Here is a 17,043-nt window from a genome sequence, read left to right as displayed (position 1 = left end):
TGAATAATACATCGGTGTAGTATTTCAGAGCAGCAGTTAATCACTCACCACCGCCTTCCTCATTATATACGATGTGGAGGTTGCAAATCTTTGTTGCTGTGTTATTTTTATTTTAATTTTCTCAGACCTTATTCTTTTTTCAGGCTTCTTCATTTGCTTTGTCTGTCTGGCTTTTCTTGCCTTTTACAGATTTTGCCTATTGTCATGACTGACTCAGTGTACTCCATCACTCAGTATTTACGACCCCTGGTGCCCAACCTGCAGCCCTTTTAGCACTTAAAGTGTTTGTAAATAAATTCAAATCTTATTATTCTTTTTTTGCCTTTGTGTATTTTGCATTTGAACTGCAGTTTCCACTGTTAGATGACCAATCTTCCAGCAATGCCAAATCATGTTCCATGCTACAAACAGATCCTGGAATTTCAACCCTAATGCACACCTCCTGTGTCATCGGCAAAAAGACCTTACCTTACCTACAACCTCCAGTTATATCACTTACAGATTTAAACCAATCTCCAGCTTTGGTCTCATTTCAGTTTGTTCGGGCCAAGCTGACCCAAACCATCCGTTTCCCTTTTATGAACATGTGTGGTCTCTGGATGTGCTGTGTAAACGCTATGTATATATAAAGGTCCCCACATTCCCTTGTAAGGGGGAGTGTGGGAAAAGGGGATTTTTAAGCTCCAAATAAGACCATATCATTTACCACATTAAATATTTGAAAAAAAATATATAACAAAATGTTATTTGATACAAAAAGCGTTATAAAAAAAACACATATATGATATCATAGATATAAATGACACATTGGACGCTCCAGCCATTCTAGACAAACAATGCGTAAGAAGTTGATGGATCCATGGATGAACGCATTTTTCCCACAATAGAGGAGAGGGCTTCTTTAGGACACAGTGTTGCACTTGCAATGTTAGCAAAATCTGATAACTAACAGACGATATCATATTAAAGTGGTTGTATAGTCTTTTTTTTTTTTTTACTTTTACCTACAGGTAAGCCTATAATAAGGCTTACCTGTAGGTAAAAAAAATATCTCCTAAACCTTTACGGTTTAGGAGATATTCCCCTTGCTATGCGCCGCTGACTGCAGCGGCGCATGCGCACAGGGGATTCTCGGCTGAAGCCCGGCAACTGCCGGACCTTGCCGGGTAAGAAATCTCCCGCGCGCATGCGCGGGAGTAATGACATCGCGGCTCCAGCCACTCACAGCGCTGGAACCACGATACCCGGAACACACGCCAAGGCAACATGACAGCTCCCTCGGCGTGAACCAGGTAAGATACCGATGCCTCGTTCTAAGGTAAGTATTTCATAATGAGCTAGTATGCGGTGCATACTAGCTCATTATGCCTTTTGCTTTACAGGGTGAAAAAAAAAAATAATAATTTGCAGGTATACAACCGCTTTAATACAGTAATGGAAAATATATAAAATACAAAACAAAAAAAACATTAACAACATCATATATTGATATTACATAATACTGGTGAGTCCTATCCAGCCAGGGGAAAAGAAAAAAAGGGAAAAGGAAATGTAGCAAACGGGGGTCGATCATGGAATCAGCATATTGGGGGGAATCGGAGGCAAGAAAAATAATGGAGGAACTCTGTATACATTAAAAAAAAAAAAAAAATGGTATGTAGTTGAGGCTTCTTACAGTATACAGCACTGTTTAGGGTGCAAGCCAAGACCTTCCGGGCTTTGTCCCGTTGCCTGCATCTTTAGACACGGACAACGAGGCTCAGGAGCGAGCCTGCAGAAGTGCCCCCATAGAAAGCATCTTTCTACAGGGGACACTTGCCAGAGAGTCAGAGCCAGGAGGGGCACTCAAAAAGAGGAGGTTTGGGGCTGCTCTGTGAAATTCCAAGCATTTGGAATCACTTTAAGTGTGTCTTCAGGTCACGCAAAGCCTAAACCTCAGGACATAGTCCCATACCCACAAAAGGACAGAATGTGAGGCTATTCTTAATGCAGAATCACACAATTAGGTGATGTGAAACAAAGTAGAATATATGCACACATGGGAACCATTTATCATTCTTTTCTTTTTCAAGTCAGACAATGAGAGACTATAATTGGGTAGAGCTCTCTAGCAGCTCTTTCCACTGAAATAAAGCTTTTTTTATACTATGGTATTGGTTTCAGGGCAAACAAACGATTACTTTATTTTACAAAGGCCCTTTATAAAACCAAAGTACTCTGCAGTGAATTTTCCACCTTGCCCTAAAGTAGTTTCTGAATTTCATGGATGGCTGCAAAGGGTCCCTTGATGAATGAGTGGCTCTATTTTGGTGGGCACCACTGCAACAGCTGTATTAAAACATGAACACACTTGGCTTCGTCCAGTAATTGGTGTCTTACTCTAGACATTGTCTGCCTAGTGTACATGTGCAAGCTTCTAATATTCTGTCTGTCTTCTTCTTCAGGATGAGATTGAAGAGCTGAGGTCAGAGATGTTGGAAATGAGAGATGTCTACATGGAAGAAGATGTTTATCAGCTGCAAGAGCTCAGGCAACAGCTGGAACAAGTGCACAAGACCTGCCGGATCCTGCAGTACCGGCTGAAGAAAGCTGAACGCAGGGGGATGAGAGTGGCACAGACAGGACAGGTCGACAGCGAATTCATCAATGCCCTCGAGCAAGATGTCAAGGTAATCATTAGATGTAATTATACCTTTTACATGGCAGCATCAGCCACACACACACACACTGCAGAAATCAGAGGATGAGTTCTGGGCCTTTAAAATCATTTACTGCCAACAGTATGGGTGTGGTTGGTGACCTCTTTAGTACTGGTGTCATCATTTCAGCTTTACTTTTTGCCCTATGGGCAGGAGATTTGTACTCTTTAAGCTGATAAGTGCATATGAATGTCAGTCGCTACTAGTTCCTAGCTGCCTTTTTTTTTTTTTTTCTGGTATTGAAGAGAAGGAAAACCGGTATATGGCTGCTGCCGGTAATGCCTACATTTTATTCTTTGCTTTTGTCTTTTATACATGAGGTATATTGTGAAGATACTACAGCTGGTGTCTTAAAGGACAGTAAGGTTAAATGAGAAGTACAGCCAAAGGTCGTTTGACCTTACTTCTCCTATAGATCACAGGAGTGCACTTCGTTTTGCACTCCTGTGACCCTTTTTTAGCAGACTGCGGTCTGCTGACGTCCCAGAGCCGATGTCTTGTCGAATACTGTCCCCCATCCGATAGTGTCCGCCCTGTACTTCGCAGGCGCAGTACAGAGGACAAACAAGAGCTGAAAGTCACCGAAGTTCAACAGCTGATCGTCAGCTGTACACGGCGCCTGCGCTTTTATTCTTACCCTGTGTCCAGGTTCATTCCCTACTATCCAAGTGGACATAGAGTAAGAATAAATAGATGCCGAGTGCAGCGAGGCTGTGCCCGAAGCGTGGCGAGCGGCCCTCTTACACACACAGCCATCACTAATAAGTGCCCAAGCGCCGTGTACAGCTGATGGTCAGCTGATCAACTTCGGACACTTTCGGCATCTCCTTCTCCTCCGTACTGCGCAGGCACTGCGCCTGCGCAGTACGGGGCGGACACTATCTGATAGGAGGACAGTTCTCGTCAGGGCACCGGTACAGGGGTCCGGATCCGCCGAACATGCCCAGACCGGCACCTGGCTCAGCCTCTCAACGAGCCGCTAAGTACCTGAGCCGGCTGCTTAGCCCCCTCCACAGCTCGGCGCTCCAGTGAGCGAGGAGGGGGCAGAGAAGACAGCGATGACTGACCAGTCACCAGCTCTCTGCTCAGGGATCTGTAAGAACTGAGCGATCTGTGGTGTTATATCGCTCAGTTCTCAGTATTAGAGGCGCCGGGGGACAGATGCAGCATCGGTCCACCTAGGTATAAATCTGCATAAAACAGAAACCCAACACTTCTCTTTTAATGCTGCTTGAGAAGATCAGAGGTGTAAACCATCCAAGACTGATATTAAAGTCAAGCAGGTTAAAGCGAACCTGAAATAACCGAAGGTGGCAAGAGGGCCACTAGTGCCATACAGTAGACACTTCGTGGTTCCTATAGGTCAGGTTCCCTTATCTGTTCAGCATCTGCAGTGTCCTCTGCACTCTGGAATGCAGATATTGGCCAGGATTTCTAGGCGATTACTTCTGCAGCCCATAGATGGATCCATTTTTGTTTTTGTTTGTTTTTTTTCGTTCAACCAGCGGGTTAAATGGAAAAAGAAAATGGACCTGATTTCCCCCATCCACACACTCAGTGGATGAGGAAATCCCCCCTGCTGAGCTATTGTATTCTGATAGCGGTGAAGTTGATCAGCATTGCAGGCTATAGCCGAGCTGATTGAGAAAATATCACAGGATATATATGTGTGTATATAGCCAAAATATTACATTGGGCACCCCATTTATATAGTAATCATATCTCTACTGTTCTTGGTTTGCCCTCTTTATGACAATGTATCATGTTTACATTCATTTCATTCTAATTTAGGACTGTAGCGCATTCCTGTTCTGACAACACCCCCTGACCCAAGTTTCTGTGTCCGACTGATATCCGCCTCTTGACCCCGGTAACCTTGAGGCTAAATTGGATTATTCTGTAGACACTTCAGGCTGCACTTGGAAATGCTGAAGTTTCTACTGTACACCATTCTCCAAGGTATTGCAGGAAACGGGGGCTCTTCCCTGGTCGCCTAGCAACTGTGAGCAACCCCCCCCCCTTCCCCCCCAAAGCCCGTGTTTACATTGCTGACTTCAGCCTTCCTATTTCACATGGCTCTATTTTCCATTATTGCCGCACTCCAGCACTGCCAACGTCTCCCTCCTTCAAACAAAGACGCTCAGTATTTAGCAGACCGGCGACTGCTAATATTTTGCTTGTGTGAAATGCAGCAGGAAGAGGGGTGGGCGAGGAGGGAAGGACTCGGAGGAAAGCTATAAGATCATTGGAGAGGAACAAATAACATTCCATTTCAAATTATACCATTTATTACACCAGTAATACATACAATATTTAGATTTACAAAGAACAAATAATTTGTTTTAAAAAAGATATTGAAATCGATTGAATAAAATCTGTTTGTTTTTACATGACATTTGCAGGGGAAGAGAAGAGGATGTCCAATGTCTGAATAATTGGGACTCTTTTAATAATGATCGTTTCTCACATGTGTTTAGCAGCAGTGAAGTAGAAGTGACCACATGTAATTTATACCAAGTCTTCCACAAGTGCCTAGATCAGTGATCTCCAAAATGCGGCCCTTTGCTTGCTGTTATCCGGCCCTTGGGGCACTATTTCATCCACTGACACCTACAATGGGGCACAGTTCCTCCCCACAATGGGGCACAGTTCCTCCCCACAATGGGGCACAGTTCCTCCCCACAATGGGGCACAGTTCCTCCCCACAATGGGGCACAGTTCCTCCCCACAATGGGGCACAGTTCCTCCCCACAATGGGGCACAGTTCCTGCCCACAATGGGGCACAGTTCCTGCCCACGATGGGGCACAGTTCCTGCCCACCGACGCCCACAATGGGGCACAATCCCCCCCCCCCCCCCACTGAAACAATAAGGCTTTATTTTTTCACACTGACATCGGACTTTTTCCACTCCCAATATCCTTAGTCCAGCCCCTCTAAAGTCTAAAGGACCGTAAACTGGCCCTTTGTTTAAAAACTTTGAGACCCCTGGTCTAGATGTTACAGCCCTAGATATTTTCTGCACATTAATCTAGCAATGCATCATGCATTTTTCTCCCATTGTTGCATCTGCTAATCTCCTGTCTATATGCTCTCCTATGATGGCTGCCTGTCATTTCTCAGGGCGGATTTTCTGATGAGAACAGTGGACCATACTTGCTTAAAGCAGAACTAAATGTAAAAATCAAAATTGCAAACAGGCAGGCTTGAAGTGCGCTTACCTGCCTGTTCACAAGACTCTGCAAAATGTACACTGAGCTGCGCATGCACAACTCGGTTTACGTTCCAGCACACTGGATGACTGCTGGCTAGGGACCCCGCGGGCGTTGAACAGTTGGAACTAAGTTTAAAGGATAAGTTCACCTTTTGTAACATGTATTCAGAGTGAAACATGTTACTGTTGCAGCAGCCCCCCCCCCAAAAAAAAATTCCCCGTTGTGACAACGAGGCAGGGATCCTCTCCCCTCATACGCTGTCACAATTGTAAAAAATGGCCATGTCCATCCGGCCTGTCATTCATTTGGAGTTCTGTGAATGGGAGAACTACAAGTACTGACAGCCTGTGTCCCCGATTCACCCTCTCTATTTGTCCTGTTTCACCATTATCACCAAAAGTTAAATAAAATCCAAAAATTTGGGTTGTCCCAAGAACCGTAATTGAGACACTAGTTCTTTTGACCCTGGTGACAACCAGGGATTCCCTTACTTTTGGAGGGATTTCTACTCTATTCCTGTTTGGTTATGGGACAGGAAGTGAAGGGATGGGATACAAATGGCAAAGAACACCTGACAAGGGTTATAACCCTCCCTTACTTTATCCAATCTACTTTTAGTTCCTTCACTAAAAGGGTTGTTCTTCCTGGACCTGTGCTGGGGGTTATACAGCCAGTTTAAATGCAAAGATTTGTTTGCTGAATTGTATAATTGGGGAATTGGTAGCATTTTATGTGTACCTTTTTTTTTTTTTTTTTTTTTTTTTTTTTTTTTTGTTACTAAACCCAGGGCCCTACATTTACTATATCTGGTCTCCCACAGTGGAAATGCAATTATTTTGTTTATTAGTTTTCATTCTCCCATAATTGTCCTATGAGGCTGCCGGAACCCTGACCCTCTGTCTGGACAGTGCTGATTGGCCCTGTGCTGATCACATGCACTCTCCCTAAAAAACAAATAAACAAACTCTCTAGCAATACACACCAAACTGAGCATGCACAGATTGCCACCAAGCCTCTGTACTATTAGGAGATGGATTGGAGACAGTAAAAGAAGGGGAGGATCAGAGAAGACAGGATCAAACAGTCTTTTTACACAATGCAGAGGATTAATCCCTTAGGTTCCACAGTGAGTATAACCAGCATGCTTTACTGCATATACAGACTGATTTTACTGTTGCGAGTTTTAGTAACACTTTAATTCACTGTGGGGCCACGTTCTATATTGGTTGGTATTTGTGATGCAGCACTCCATGTTTAAAAGGCTGACGCCTCTTCAGAAAAAAACTGTATCCGTGCTGAAGCAACAGTATTAGCAGATGTAGCAACCTGAGTGAGTCTATAGCCCCAGGAAAGGAAATCTGTGGCCCCAAGCCCAGATATGCCTGTATTCCTAGGAAAGGAAATCTGTGGCCCTGAGCCAGGTATACCAGTCATTTTCATAGACGTTGCATCTCTAAATACATCATCATAAACTGTAACTTATAGAACATTGATGTATTTCTAAAGAATGGTTAGAACACATATCAGAGGCACATTGGAAAAATGATTCAAATGTCCAGCAGTGCTCCCAATTTCAACCCCTAGTAGCTGAACAAAACTCCAACGCCCCCCTGACGTATTGCCAGCGCCCCCCCCTGACGTATTGCCAGCGCCCCCCCCCTGACGTATTGCCAGCGCCCCCCCCCTGACGTATTGCCAGCGCCCCCCCCCTGACGTATTGCCAGCGCCCCCCCCCCCTGACGTATTGCCAGCGCCCCCCCCCCCTGACGTATTGCCAGCGCCCCCCCCCCCTGACATATTGCCAGCGCCCCCCCCCCCTGACGTATTGCCAGCGCCCCCCCCCCCCCCTGACGTATTGCCAGCGCCCCCCCCCCCCCTGACGTATTGCCAGCGCCCCCCCCCCTGACGTATTGCCAGCGCCCCCCCCCCCTGACGTATTGCCAGCGCCCCCCCCCCTGACGTATTGCCAGCGCCCCCCCCCCCCCTGACGTATTGCCAGCGCCCCCCCTGACGTATTGCCAGCGCCCCCCCTGACGTATTGCCAGCGCCCCCCCTGACGTATCAGAATTCAAAAAAAATTTTATTGAACATTGAAAATATGTCCTTTCACATCCAGTCCTGGAAAACTAACAGGAAGCGAGAGGATATTTCTCCAGAGGGGAAACCATTCCCTGAACAGTTGTCCCCGGAATAGGTGTCCCTTTTTTTAAGATTCTTCTCCTGTTCCAGTGATAAACGTAGAATTATTATCCCCCCTAATCGCCTGCAGTCCGAGACAGTGGTCACAAGGCAACTGGAGAGGATGTGTCTACAAGGAATATAAACGGAGAGAAAAACGAAAACCTCTCGGGGGTTCTAATCCATCCATCCTTCATCCAAAACCAAAAGGAAAAAAGTTTTGCTTTAGATAATTTAATAATCGCTTCTTGCTGGTGTGTAAAAGAGAACATCCTGATCATTAGTGCTTCTGTTGCTGGAGCTCTTGGGGTCAGAAGGTTTCTTAGGGTCCTTTCACACTGGGGCGGGGGTGTTGTCGGCGGTAAAGCACCGCTATTGTAAGCGGCGCTTTACCGTCGGTATGCGGCCGCTAGCGGGGCGGTTTTACCCCTCTGCTAGCGGCCGAGAAAGGATTAAAACCACCGCAAAGCACCTCTGCAGAGGCGCTTTGCCGGCGGTATAGCCGCGCCGTCCCATTGATTTCAATGGGCAGGAGCGGTATACACTCCGCTCCTTCACCGCTCCGAAGATGCTGCTGGCAGGACTTTTTTTACTGTCGTGCCAGCGCATCGCTCCAGTGTGAAAGCCCTCGGGGCTTTCACACTGGAATTAAAGCAGCAGCTGTTTCGGATCGGCTTGCAGGCGCTATTATTAGCGCAATAGCGCCTGCAAACCGCCCCAGTGTGAAAGGACCCTTAGGGCCCTTTCACACTGGGGCAGGCGTCGACAGTAAAGCAGCGCTATTTTTAGTGCCATTTTAGCGACGCTATTCGGCTGCTAGCAGTTTTAACCCCTGCTAGCTGCCGGAAAAGGGTTAAAACCACCCGCAAAGCGCCGCTGCAGTGGCAGTTTGGCGGCGCTGCCCCATTTCTTTTCAATGGACAGGGGTGCTTTAGGAGCGGTGTATACAGCACTGCAAAGATGCGGCTTCCAGGACTTTTCGCAATGGGGTGGGCGTTGGCAGTAAAGCGGTGCTATTTTTAGCGGTGCTTTACCATCATTTTAGCAGCGCTATTTGGTTGCTAGCGGGCGGTTTTAACCCCCACTAGATGCCGAAAAAGGGTTAAAACCGCCCGCAAAGCGCCGCTGCCCTATTGTTTTCAATGGGCAGGGGTGCTTTAGGAGTGGTGTATACACCACTCCTACAGTGCTGCAAAGATGCGGCTTGCAGGACTTTTTTTTTCGCCGTCCTGCAAGGTGCGCAATCCCTCGGGCTTTCATACTGGAGAGACAGGAGAGGCTCTTTACAGGCGCTGTTTTTAGAACTGTAGCGCCTGTAAAGCGCCTCAGTGTGAAAGGGGTCTTAAGCTGAAGATGCACCTTTTTTCAAATAAAATTCGTACACAGATTCTCAGAACAGTCAAAGTTGTTCATAAGTAGTTCAAGATTTCCTTTGCTTTAGCATTCGATTTTGGAATGAATGGGACTTTACAGAACAAAAACCACATACGCTGTTAGGAATTCGGATATTTTAGAAAAAAAATTCAACCCGCTCGTTTTTCCAATCCCGCGGTTGAAAACAAATGTAGATTTTTACCCCCCACTAATGATTAGGAAAATGAACAAATGTTCTTACAACAAAAAATGCTGAACAACTTTCTTCTAATGTATACCCAGTTTTACTCTATTTAAGCGCGGTCATTGTGGATGGACTTGGTTGCAGTAGAAGATGATAAAAAAAAAAAAGTCCTGCAAAACCCTCTTTAACCGTTTGGCCGTCCCCATAACATGCTTATACGGTGGCTGAGCTCTCCTGCACCGTGATCTGCCACTTCCGGGAAGGGGGCACGCGCCGTGGCTGAGCTGTAATTAGACACGGCACGCGCCAATCAGCGGGTGCCGGCTAATGGATGTCCACCGGCACCTGCTGATTGGTGAGGAGAGAGGCTGGACGGAGCTCTGTCTATGTAAACAAGGGAATAGGGTTTTTTTTTTTTTTTTTTTTTTTAATTCATTAAAGGTATTTTTTTCCCCCAAAAATGCGTTTAAAAGACCGCTGCGTAAATACAGTGCGACTCAAAATATTGCTACAATCGCCATTTTATTCTCTAGGGTCTCTGCTAAAAAAATATATATTTGTATTATATTCTATTATATATTAGAGGGTTCTAAGTGATTTTATAGCAACAAATACTGATTTTAACTTTTAAGCAACAAGTGTCAGAAAAAGGTTTATGCCCTGTACACACGGTCGGACATTGATCGGACATTCCGACAATAAAATCCATGGATTTTTTCCGACGGATGTTGGCTCAAACTTGTCTTGCATACACATGGTCCCACAAAGTTGTCGTAAAATCCGGTCGTTCTAAACGCGGTGATGTAAAACATGTATGTCGGGACTATAAACGGGGCAGTAGCCAATAGCGTTCGTCTCTTAATTTATTCTGAGCATGCGTGGCACTTTGTGCATCGGAATTGTCCACACACGGTCGGAATTAACGCAAACAGATTTTGTTGTCGGTGCTCAGCTTACTACTTGCCGGTCTCCTGTCCCGATCTGATAGCTGCAGGGGGTTGTCAGCTGAGCGCCGAATGGCGCTCTGATGTAAGTTATTATACCGCATATTTTTAGAAATTGCATACACTGGGGAGCCTACTTCTATATATTAGAGGGTTATTTTTAGTGCAGGAGGGGAGGATCGGGGAACTGACAGGCAGAGAGGGGAGGGGGGAGGAGGACAGGAGGGCTGCTGCTGATGGAGTCACGTATTCTGACCACGGTGTCAGGGCTCAGCAGCCCTGATTATGGTGGTGCGTTTACAGGGGGGAGGGTATAGCCAGGCAGGATCAGCCAGTTATTACAGGTGATACAGGGGGCCAAATGACACAGCACAAGCACTGTGCTGTATAACATGCTTTAAGGTATCGGGATCCCTTTTTTTTTTTAATTTCTTTTTGGGTTAACAAACACTTAAAGTGGTTAAATTGACCTTGTTTGCAGACCAAAGTTTCATCCCTTTTGATCGCTAAAAGAACAGGAGGATACCATGTTTCTTTTTATCTCTTTCAGCGCTCAGCAATGTTGTCAGCTGCTTCCACTCTTTACATGAATCGTGAAAATGCCGGATTAAGATTGTGAGGGGAGGGGGAATGAATCGAGATCGTGATTTATTTTTGTATTTGTTTATTTTTTAACAATTAATCGGCCAGCTCTAGCAGAAAGTAAAAAAATATTGTTTTGTGTTTGTTTTTTGTTTTATAGCACAAAAATGAAATGCAGTGGTGATCAAATACCACCCAAAGAAAGCTCTATTTGTGGGGAAACAAATGACATGCATTTTATTTGGGTACAGTAATTGTCAGTAATACGCAGTGCAGTATCGCAAAAAAAATGGCCTGGTCATGAAGGGGGGTAAATCTACTGGTGGTTAAAGGGAGCTTATGCTAACGCAGCATGCTGGTTACAATTGCTGACCTGAGAATGATAGTTGCATGGCTAGGAACAAGCATGCAGCAGGTGATGTCAGACTGAATCTGGAACCCATCTGAATTATTGTTTGGGGTTAGAACCTCTGAAAGCACTGAAACCATTGGATCAACATGACCTCCTGGCAACCAGCCTTTCCTGAAAAAGGGGTCGGCAGTGGTGGCCTACATGTTCCTCTCCATAAAGGATTCTTCAGTGTCAGGATTGCTCAGCTGATGCATGGAAAGGCGCTCTGTCATATAATGTTCATAACTCTGGAGTGAATAGTGGTCCGGACATGGGAGAAAATATAATCCAGCTGTGTGTGTGCAGGGAACTTCTCCTTTTGATTACAGCAGTAGCTGGGGAATTGCAGAGTGTTTCATCATCCAAACACTGCATGCCTACAGGAAGACTGTGATCTCTGTGCTATGTGATGGCATGCTTACACTGAGCAGACCCTCTGTGTACTCGCAGCACACTCCTCCCTTTGTGTCATGGTGTTACTGGAGGACGCCTAAGAAAGATTTCTGTGCTAAATATACTGCATATTTTTATCTGCCATAGGAATTGATACCAGTATTCCCCACAATGTGCTCTTTTTTTGGCTTTTCATGGCATATAGTTCTGCAATATTTCATGCCACTGCCCTGCCTCCTGCCTGCTTCTGACTACTAATGAATCTTTCCATACGGGTGATGACCAACCCAAGCTCTCTACTTTAACTCCAGCACCTCCTTCCCTCTCGCATCTGAACTTCACTCTATTCGCTAAGGCCCCATTCACACCTGAGCGATTTTGTAGCTCAACGCTCCAAAATGCTCAGGGAGAAAAAATAAAATAAAAATTATTCACATCTCCACTCCAAAACTCCTGAAACTCTGTTTTGGAGCTAGTAGCTTGATTCAAACTAGGGGTCGACCGATTATCGGCGGCCGATATTCACTTTTTTTGTTAAGTATCGGTAAAAAACTTGCCGCTATTGCTTCAAGTGGTTGTACCGGTGGGTGATGCCTGCAGCTGCAAGCATCACCCCGGTACCATTCTTTAGAGCTGACGGTTGTCTTGTAATAACAGCCAATGCGGTTAAGGGGCCCCAGGCCGTTATGACAAGTAGCGGGAGGGGACCTTCCCCCTTCCACTGCCTTCTGCCGCTCAGCCCAGGTCTCCCGTCTCAGCGGGAGGCCCGAGCAACCAGCCGGAACATGCGCCGGCTGGCCAGAGACCCGAATAAAGCTGATTCCTTTGTTCAGGTCTCGGATCTAGTAACCCGGAGGCAATGTCATCACTTCTGGGTTACGCTCGTCCTAAATGCGCCAGTTTAAAAAAAAAAAAAACGCGGGTCTTGGCGTTTTTGAATACTTTTAAGTGCAGTGGAGGGGTTTGGGGTCTTGTAGACCCCAGATCACTCCATAAAGAGTACCTGTCACTGCCTATTACTGTCACAAGAGATGTTTACATTGTGACAGCAATAAAAGTGATTAAAAAAAATGTAAAAATAAAAACTTTAAATCTACAGACTATCGGCCTTAAAGGCGGCTGAAAAATCGGTATCTGCCCTGAAAAAACAATATCGGTCAACTCCTAATTCCAACAGATTGGTGCGTTGTTTTTTTTTTTGAAGCTGCTTAAAGCAGAAACGCATAGCAACAAATGATGTAACCGATGATGTAACCGAAACACAAAAATGCCAAAGCTCCACAGCACCAAAGACCTGGTTCAGTAGAGAAACCCCAAACACATGCCATAAAAACCTCCTAAATGTGAATGTACTGTAGCTTTTCTAAAATTAGGTCACGTTATCCTAATGGACTGCACCCCATTTCCAAAAAATGCATCCAAAGAGGTGAGTTTTCTGCAGAAATTCTAGTAGGTCACATCACACTGGGAGGAGAATTACTCTTTAAAACACTTAAGGCCCCTTTCACGCTTCTACGACTTGTCCCACGATTTTGTACTGCAAAATCGTATGACAAGTCATTCTCCATGATTTTCAATGACTACCATTCATATTGGCACGACTTTATATCGTGCCGACTTCAAAGTAGTCCCTGCACTACTTTGGTCCAACTTCCATGCGAGTTGATGTCCAAAGATCTCAATGTTAAACACTCAAGTAGCATGCAAATCGTACCTGAATAATATAGAAACAATTTCAGTACGACTTTGTAAGCACAAGCTGAGAATGGTTAATGCCAAAGTTGTGGCAAAGTCGTACAAAGTAGTACTGCTCCAAAATCGTGGCCGTGAAATTGCGGTAAAATGACGTGACGTTGAAGCCGCACAAGTGTGAAAGGGGCCTAAGTTTGACAGAATTATGTTTTAGTGCTTTAAACTGGCTGCTATGGACAGAGGGGGAGGGGTGGTGAGGTGCTGATGTCACTAGTAGGTGCCACTTCCAGAAGACTCTAAACCAGGGGTGACAGTAGAAGTTGGCAAAATGGTTCTATAGCCGTGCCATAACGGTAGTGCATAGAAACTGTAACCCAGATCATTTGGTGCCAGATACACAGCCTACCCTTCTTTAAAGTGAAAGTCCAGCGACCAATCTTCTTTTTTTTTTGTTTTTTTTTGTTTTTTTTTTTTGTTTTTTTAGGTCATTGAGACACTTTGCTAATCCCAAAATAATACTCAAAGTTTGGGTGTAATATTTCCGCCTCTGTCTGTTTTTGTACTGAAGAATAACTTTAAAAATGTGATGCTGGCTGTTTCCATCTTGCTTGTGGGCATGTGAAGCCCACAAGCATTGATTTCCGGGATGCGGTGAATGCTGTTCATTCACAGCTTGTTCACAAGCATGATCATTGTTCCCGCACTGAATCTTGGGAAACCTGACACTAAGCTCTCAGGAGACAGTGCGGCGCCGGGGAAAGGCAATAAACACGCCTACTCCCATGGGAGGAGAGACAGGAAGTGCCACAATAAAGTACAATATAAAGGTAATTACAGCGATAAAAAAAATTTTCGTGCGGCATTTCAACATCTATGCAGTTATCTGAAGGGGGTAAGATTAAGTTAAAAATTTGAGTGGAACCCCACTTTAAGCATTTAAACCTACCCAGCCATGTTCCCTTACCACCTCCCTGCTGCAGCAGCCTCACATGTCTAAGCAGCATCAGCTGGAGTCAAAGCTGAGGCATGGGGAAGAAGACGTGGTGCTCCCCCATGTAACAATGTTTAAGACTGGAGATTGACTACTCAAGCCCAGAAACTGTCAAAAAGGGAAAGGTGATGTGCTCACCTCACCCATACATAGGAACATGTTCAGCACTGCAGGGAAGCGGCGAGGGAGCATGGCTGGGTAAGCATACATGTTTGGGGTGGTAGGCGATGTACAAACACTGTGACAGTCATTTGTAAGGCACATTGATTAGAGGTATTGATTGCTACAAATAATTTTGCCTCCGCTTTCCACTTTTGAGGATAGGACCGATAATTATAATGAAGGGAAGAAGAAATGTAAGCAGTCACAATGTCTGAGTTTTGCATATAAACATTACAGAAGCACAATATAAAACTTTATGGATTGCAGACATCCAGCTACGCTAAATAAAATATTTTCAAGGCACTTATTGAGGGGTAGCATTCTTTCAATGCATATTGGATTTGTACGCAGCAATTCATCTTTTTATATATAATAGGAATCCATTATGAAATATGCTTGAAAGTTCACAAGTTGCCGTTAGAAATTAGCCTCCTCTGTTCCAGTGGACAATGAACAAAGGAGAGGACTACATGCTATTATCCAGAGGCAAATGAGGAGATGACTCATGGAAAATGACAGCTTAAACCCTGCAACGGAAGTCCTGACTTCATCCAAGTTTTGCATATCATACTTGGTTTATTGTGCTTTTCTGTAGTTTTTGAAAGATATCTCGAACTTTCAAAAATGTGACTACTGCTACGCTTGTCCTGCAAGGTGGATTATTGTTATAATAGAGGGAGTTGAGCTTCACCCCAGCACCTTCATTGGGTCAAAGAAGTCTACCACTCTATGGGGCCAGTAGGGCAGTCTTTCCCAACCTTTTCAACAGAGCAACCCTTGAAATGACTGTCTGGTCTCAAGGAACCCCTGCAAAAAATTACTTTATCTACGACTTTGAATACATCAGTTTGTGATGGTCAGTGGGAAGGAATGCTCCTTACACTTGTGGTCATTGGGAAGAATTATCTGCTTACAGATAGGTTTCCACTGACACTATTGACCGTTTTAGCTATCTTAGAGGCAGAAATTTCTCAAGGAACCCATAACAACCTCTGGAGGAACCCTGCAGTAGGGAGTGGCAGAAGGCCACAATGAATGAGCTGGCCTCTCTGAGGAAGTCAAAATGTGTAAAATACAGTACCTTCTGGGGTGCATCTGCAGACTCCCTTAACCACTTCCCGCCCACGGACGTCTTATGACGTCCTGGGCTTTGGGTGGGTATATCTGAATGATGCCTGTAGTTACAGATATCATTCAGATATTGCCGGTTTCAGCCGGCGAATCTCTACACCATAGGAATGATCATAGTGGCCGTTCCGCCGCTTGATCGTTCCTATGGGAGGCGAGAGGGGACGTCCCCCCCCCCCCCCCCCTCCCGCCGCCCTCCGGTGCTTGCTCCGACTCACCGTTACGATCGGTGAGGCGGAGAGCGGATCCGCCGGCGCCAGATGTAGATCATAGAGATTTCCGGTGGACCAGATGGTCGCCGGAGTCTCTATGATCATCGGAAGCCGGGCGCGATGTTATGACGTCACGCCCGGCCTCTCCATTCAAAAAAACGGCGTCGCTTCGGCTGTGAAGCGGTGATCGTTTTATTTTATTTTTTTATTTCAGGCTTCCCAGCCTAGTGGTGAGATATGGGGTCTTATTGACCCCATATCTCACTATTAAGAGGACCTGTCATGTTATATTCCTATTACAAGGGATGTTTACATTCCTTGTAATAGGAATAAAAGTGATCAAAAATTTTTTTTTTCAAAAAAGTGTCAAAATAAAACAAAATATAATTATCAATAAAAAAAAAAAAAAATTAAGCGAACGCATATGTAAGTCTCGCCCACATATGAAAACAGTGTTCAAACCATACATGTGAGGTATCGCCGCGAACGTTGGAGCGAGAGCAATCATTTTGTCACTAGACCTCCTCTGTAACTCAAAACATGTAACCAGTAAAAAAATTTCAAGTGTCGCCTATGGGGATTTTTAAGTACCGAAAATTGGCGCCATTCTACGAGTGTGTGCAATTTTGAAGCGTGACATGTTGGGTATCTATTTACTCGACGTAACTTAATCTTTCACAGTATGCAAAAACATTGGGCTAACTTTACCGTTTTTGTTTTTTTTTAAAACACAAAACTGTGTTTTTCCCAAAAAAAACGCGTTCGAAAAATTCCTGCGCAAATACCGTGTGAGATAAAAAGTTGTAATAACCGCCATTGTATTCTCTAGGGTTTTTGCTAAAAAAACATATATAATGTTTGGGGGTTCTATGTAATTTTCTAGCAAAAAAATTATGATT

The 17,043-nt window shown here is 44.9% G+C and overlaps 1 protein-coding gene across 4 annotated transcripts in view; it reads left to right on the top strand.

Annotated features, from left to right (window-relative positions):
- The window catches only part of MTCL2 (microtubule crosslinking factor 2), a 168,601-nt gene that overhangs the window by 36,733 nt on the left and 114,825 nt on the right, over positions 1-17,043 (top strand). For all 4 annotated transcript variants that reach the window (XM_073606601.1, XM_073606599.1, XM_073606598.1 and 1 more), the window contains exon 2: positions 2,445-2,669. In XM_073606601.1, the coding sequence (XP_073462702.1) occupies positions 2,445-2,669 (225 nt within the window). The remainder of the gene's footprint in view (positions 1-2,444; positions 2,670-17,043) is intronic.

This window comes from Aquarana catesbeiana, linkage group LG12 (assembly GCF_042186555.1).
Source record: "Aquarana catesbeiana isolate 2022-GZ linkage group LG12, ASM4218655v1, whole genome shotgun sequence".
Taxonomy (NCBI): Eukaryota; Metazoa; Chordata; class Amphibia; order Anura; family Ranidae; genus Aquarana; species Aquarana catesbeiana.
The sequence above is the reverse complement of the archived record's forward strand: the minus strand, read 5'-3'. Positions and strand labels throughout refer to the sequence as shown.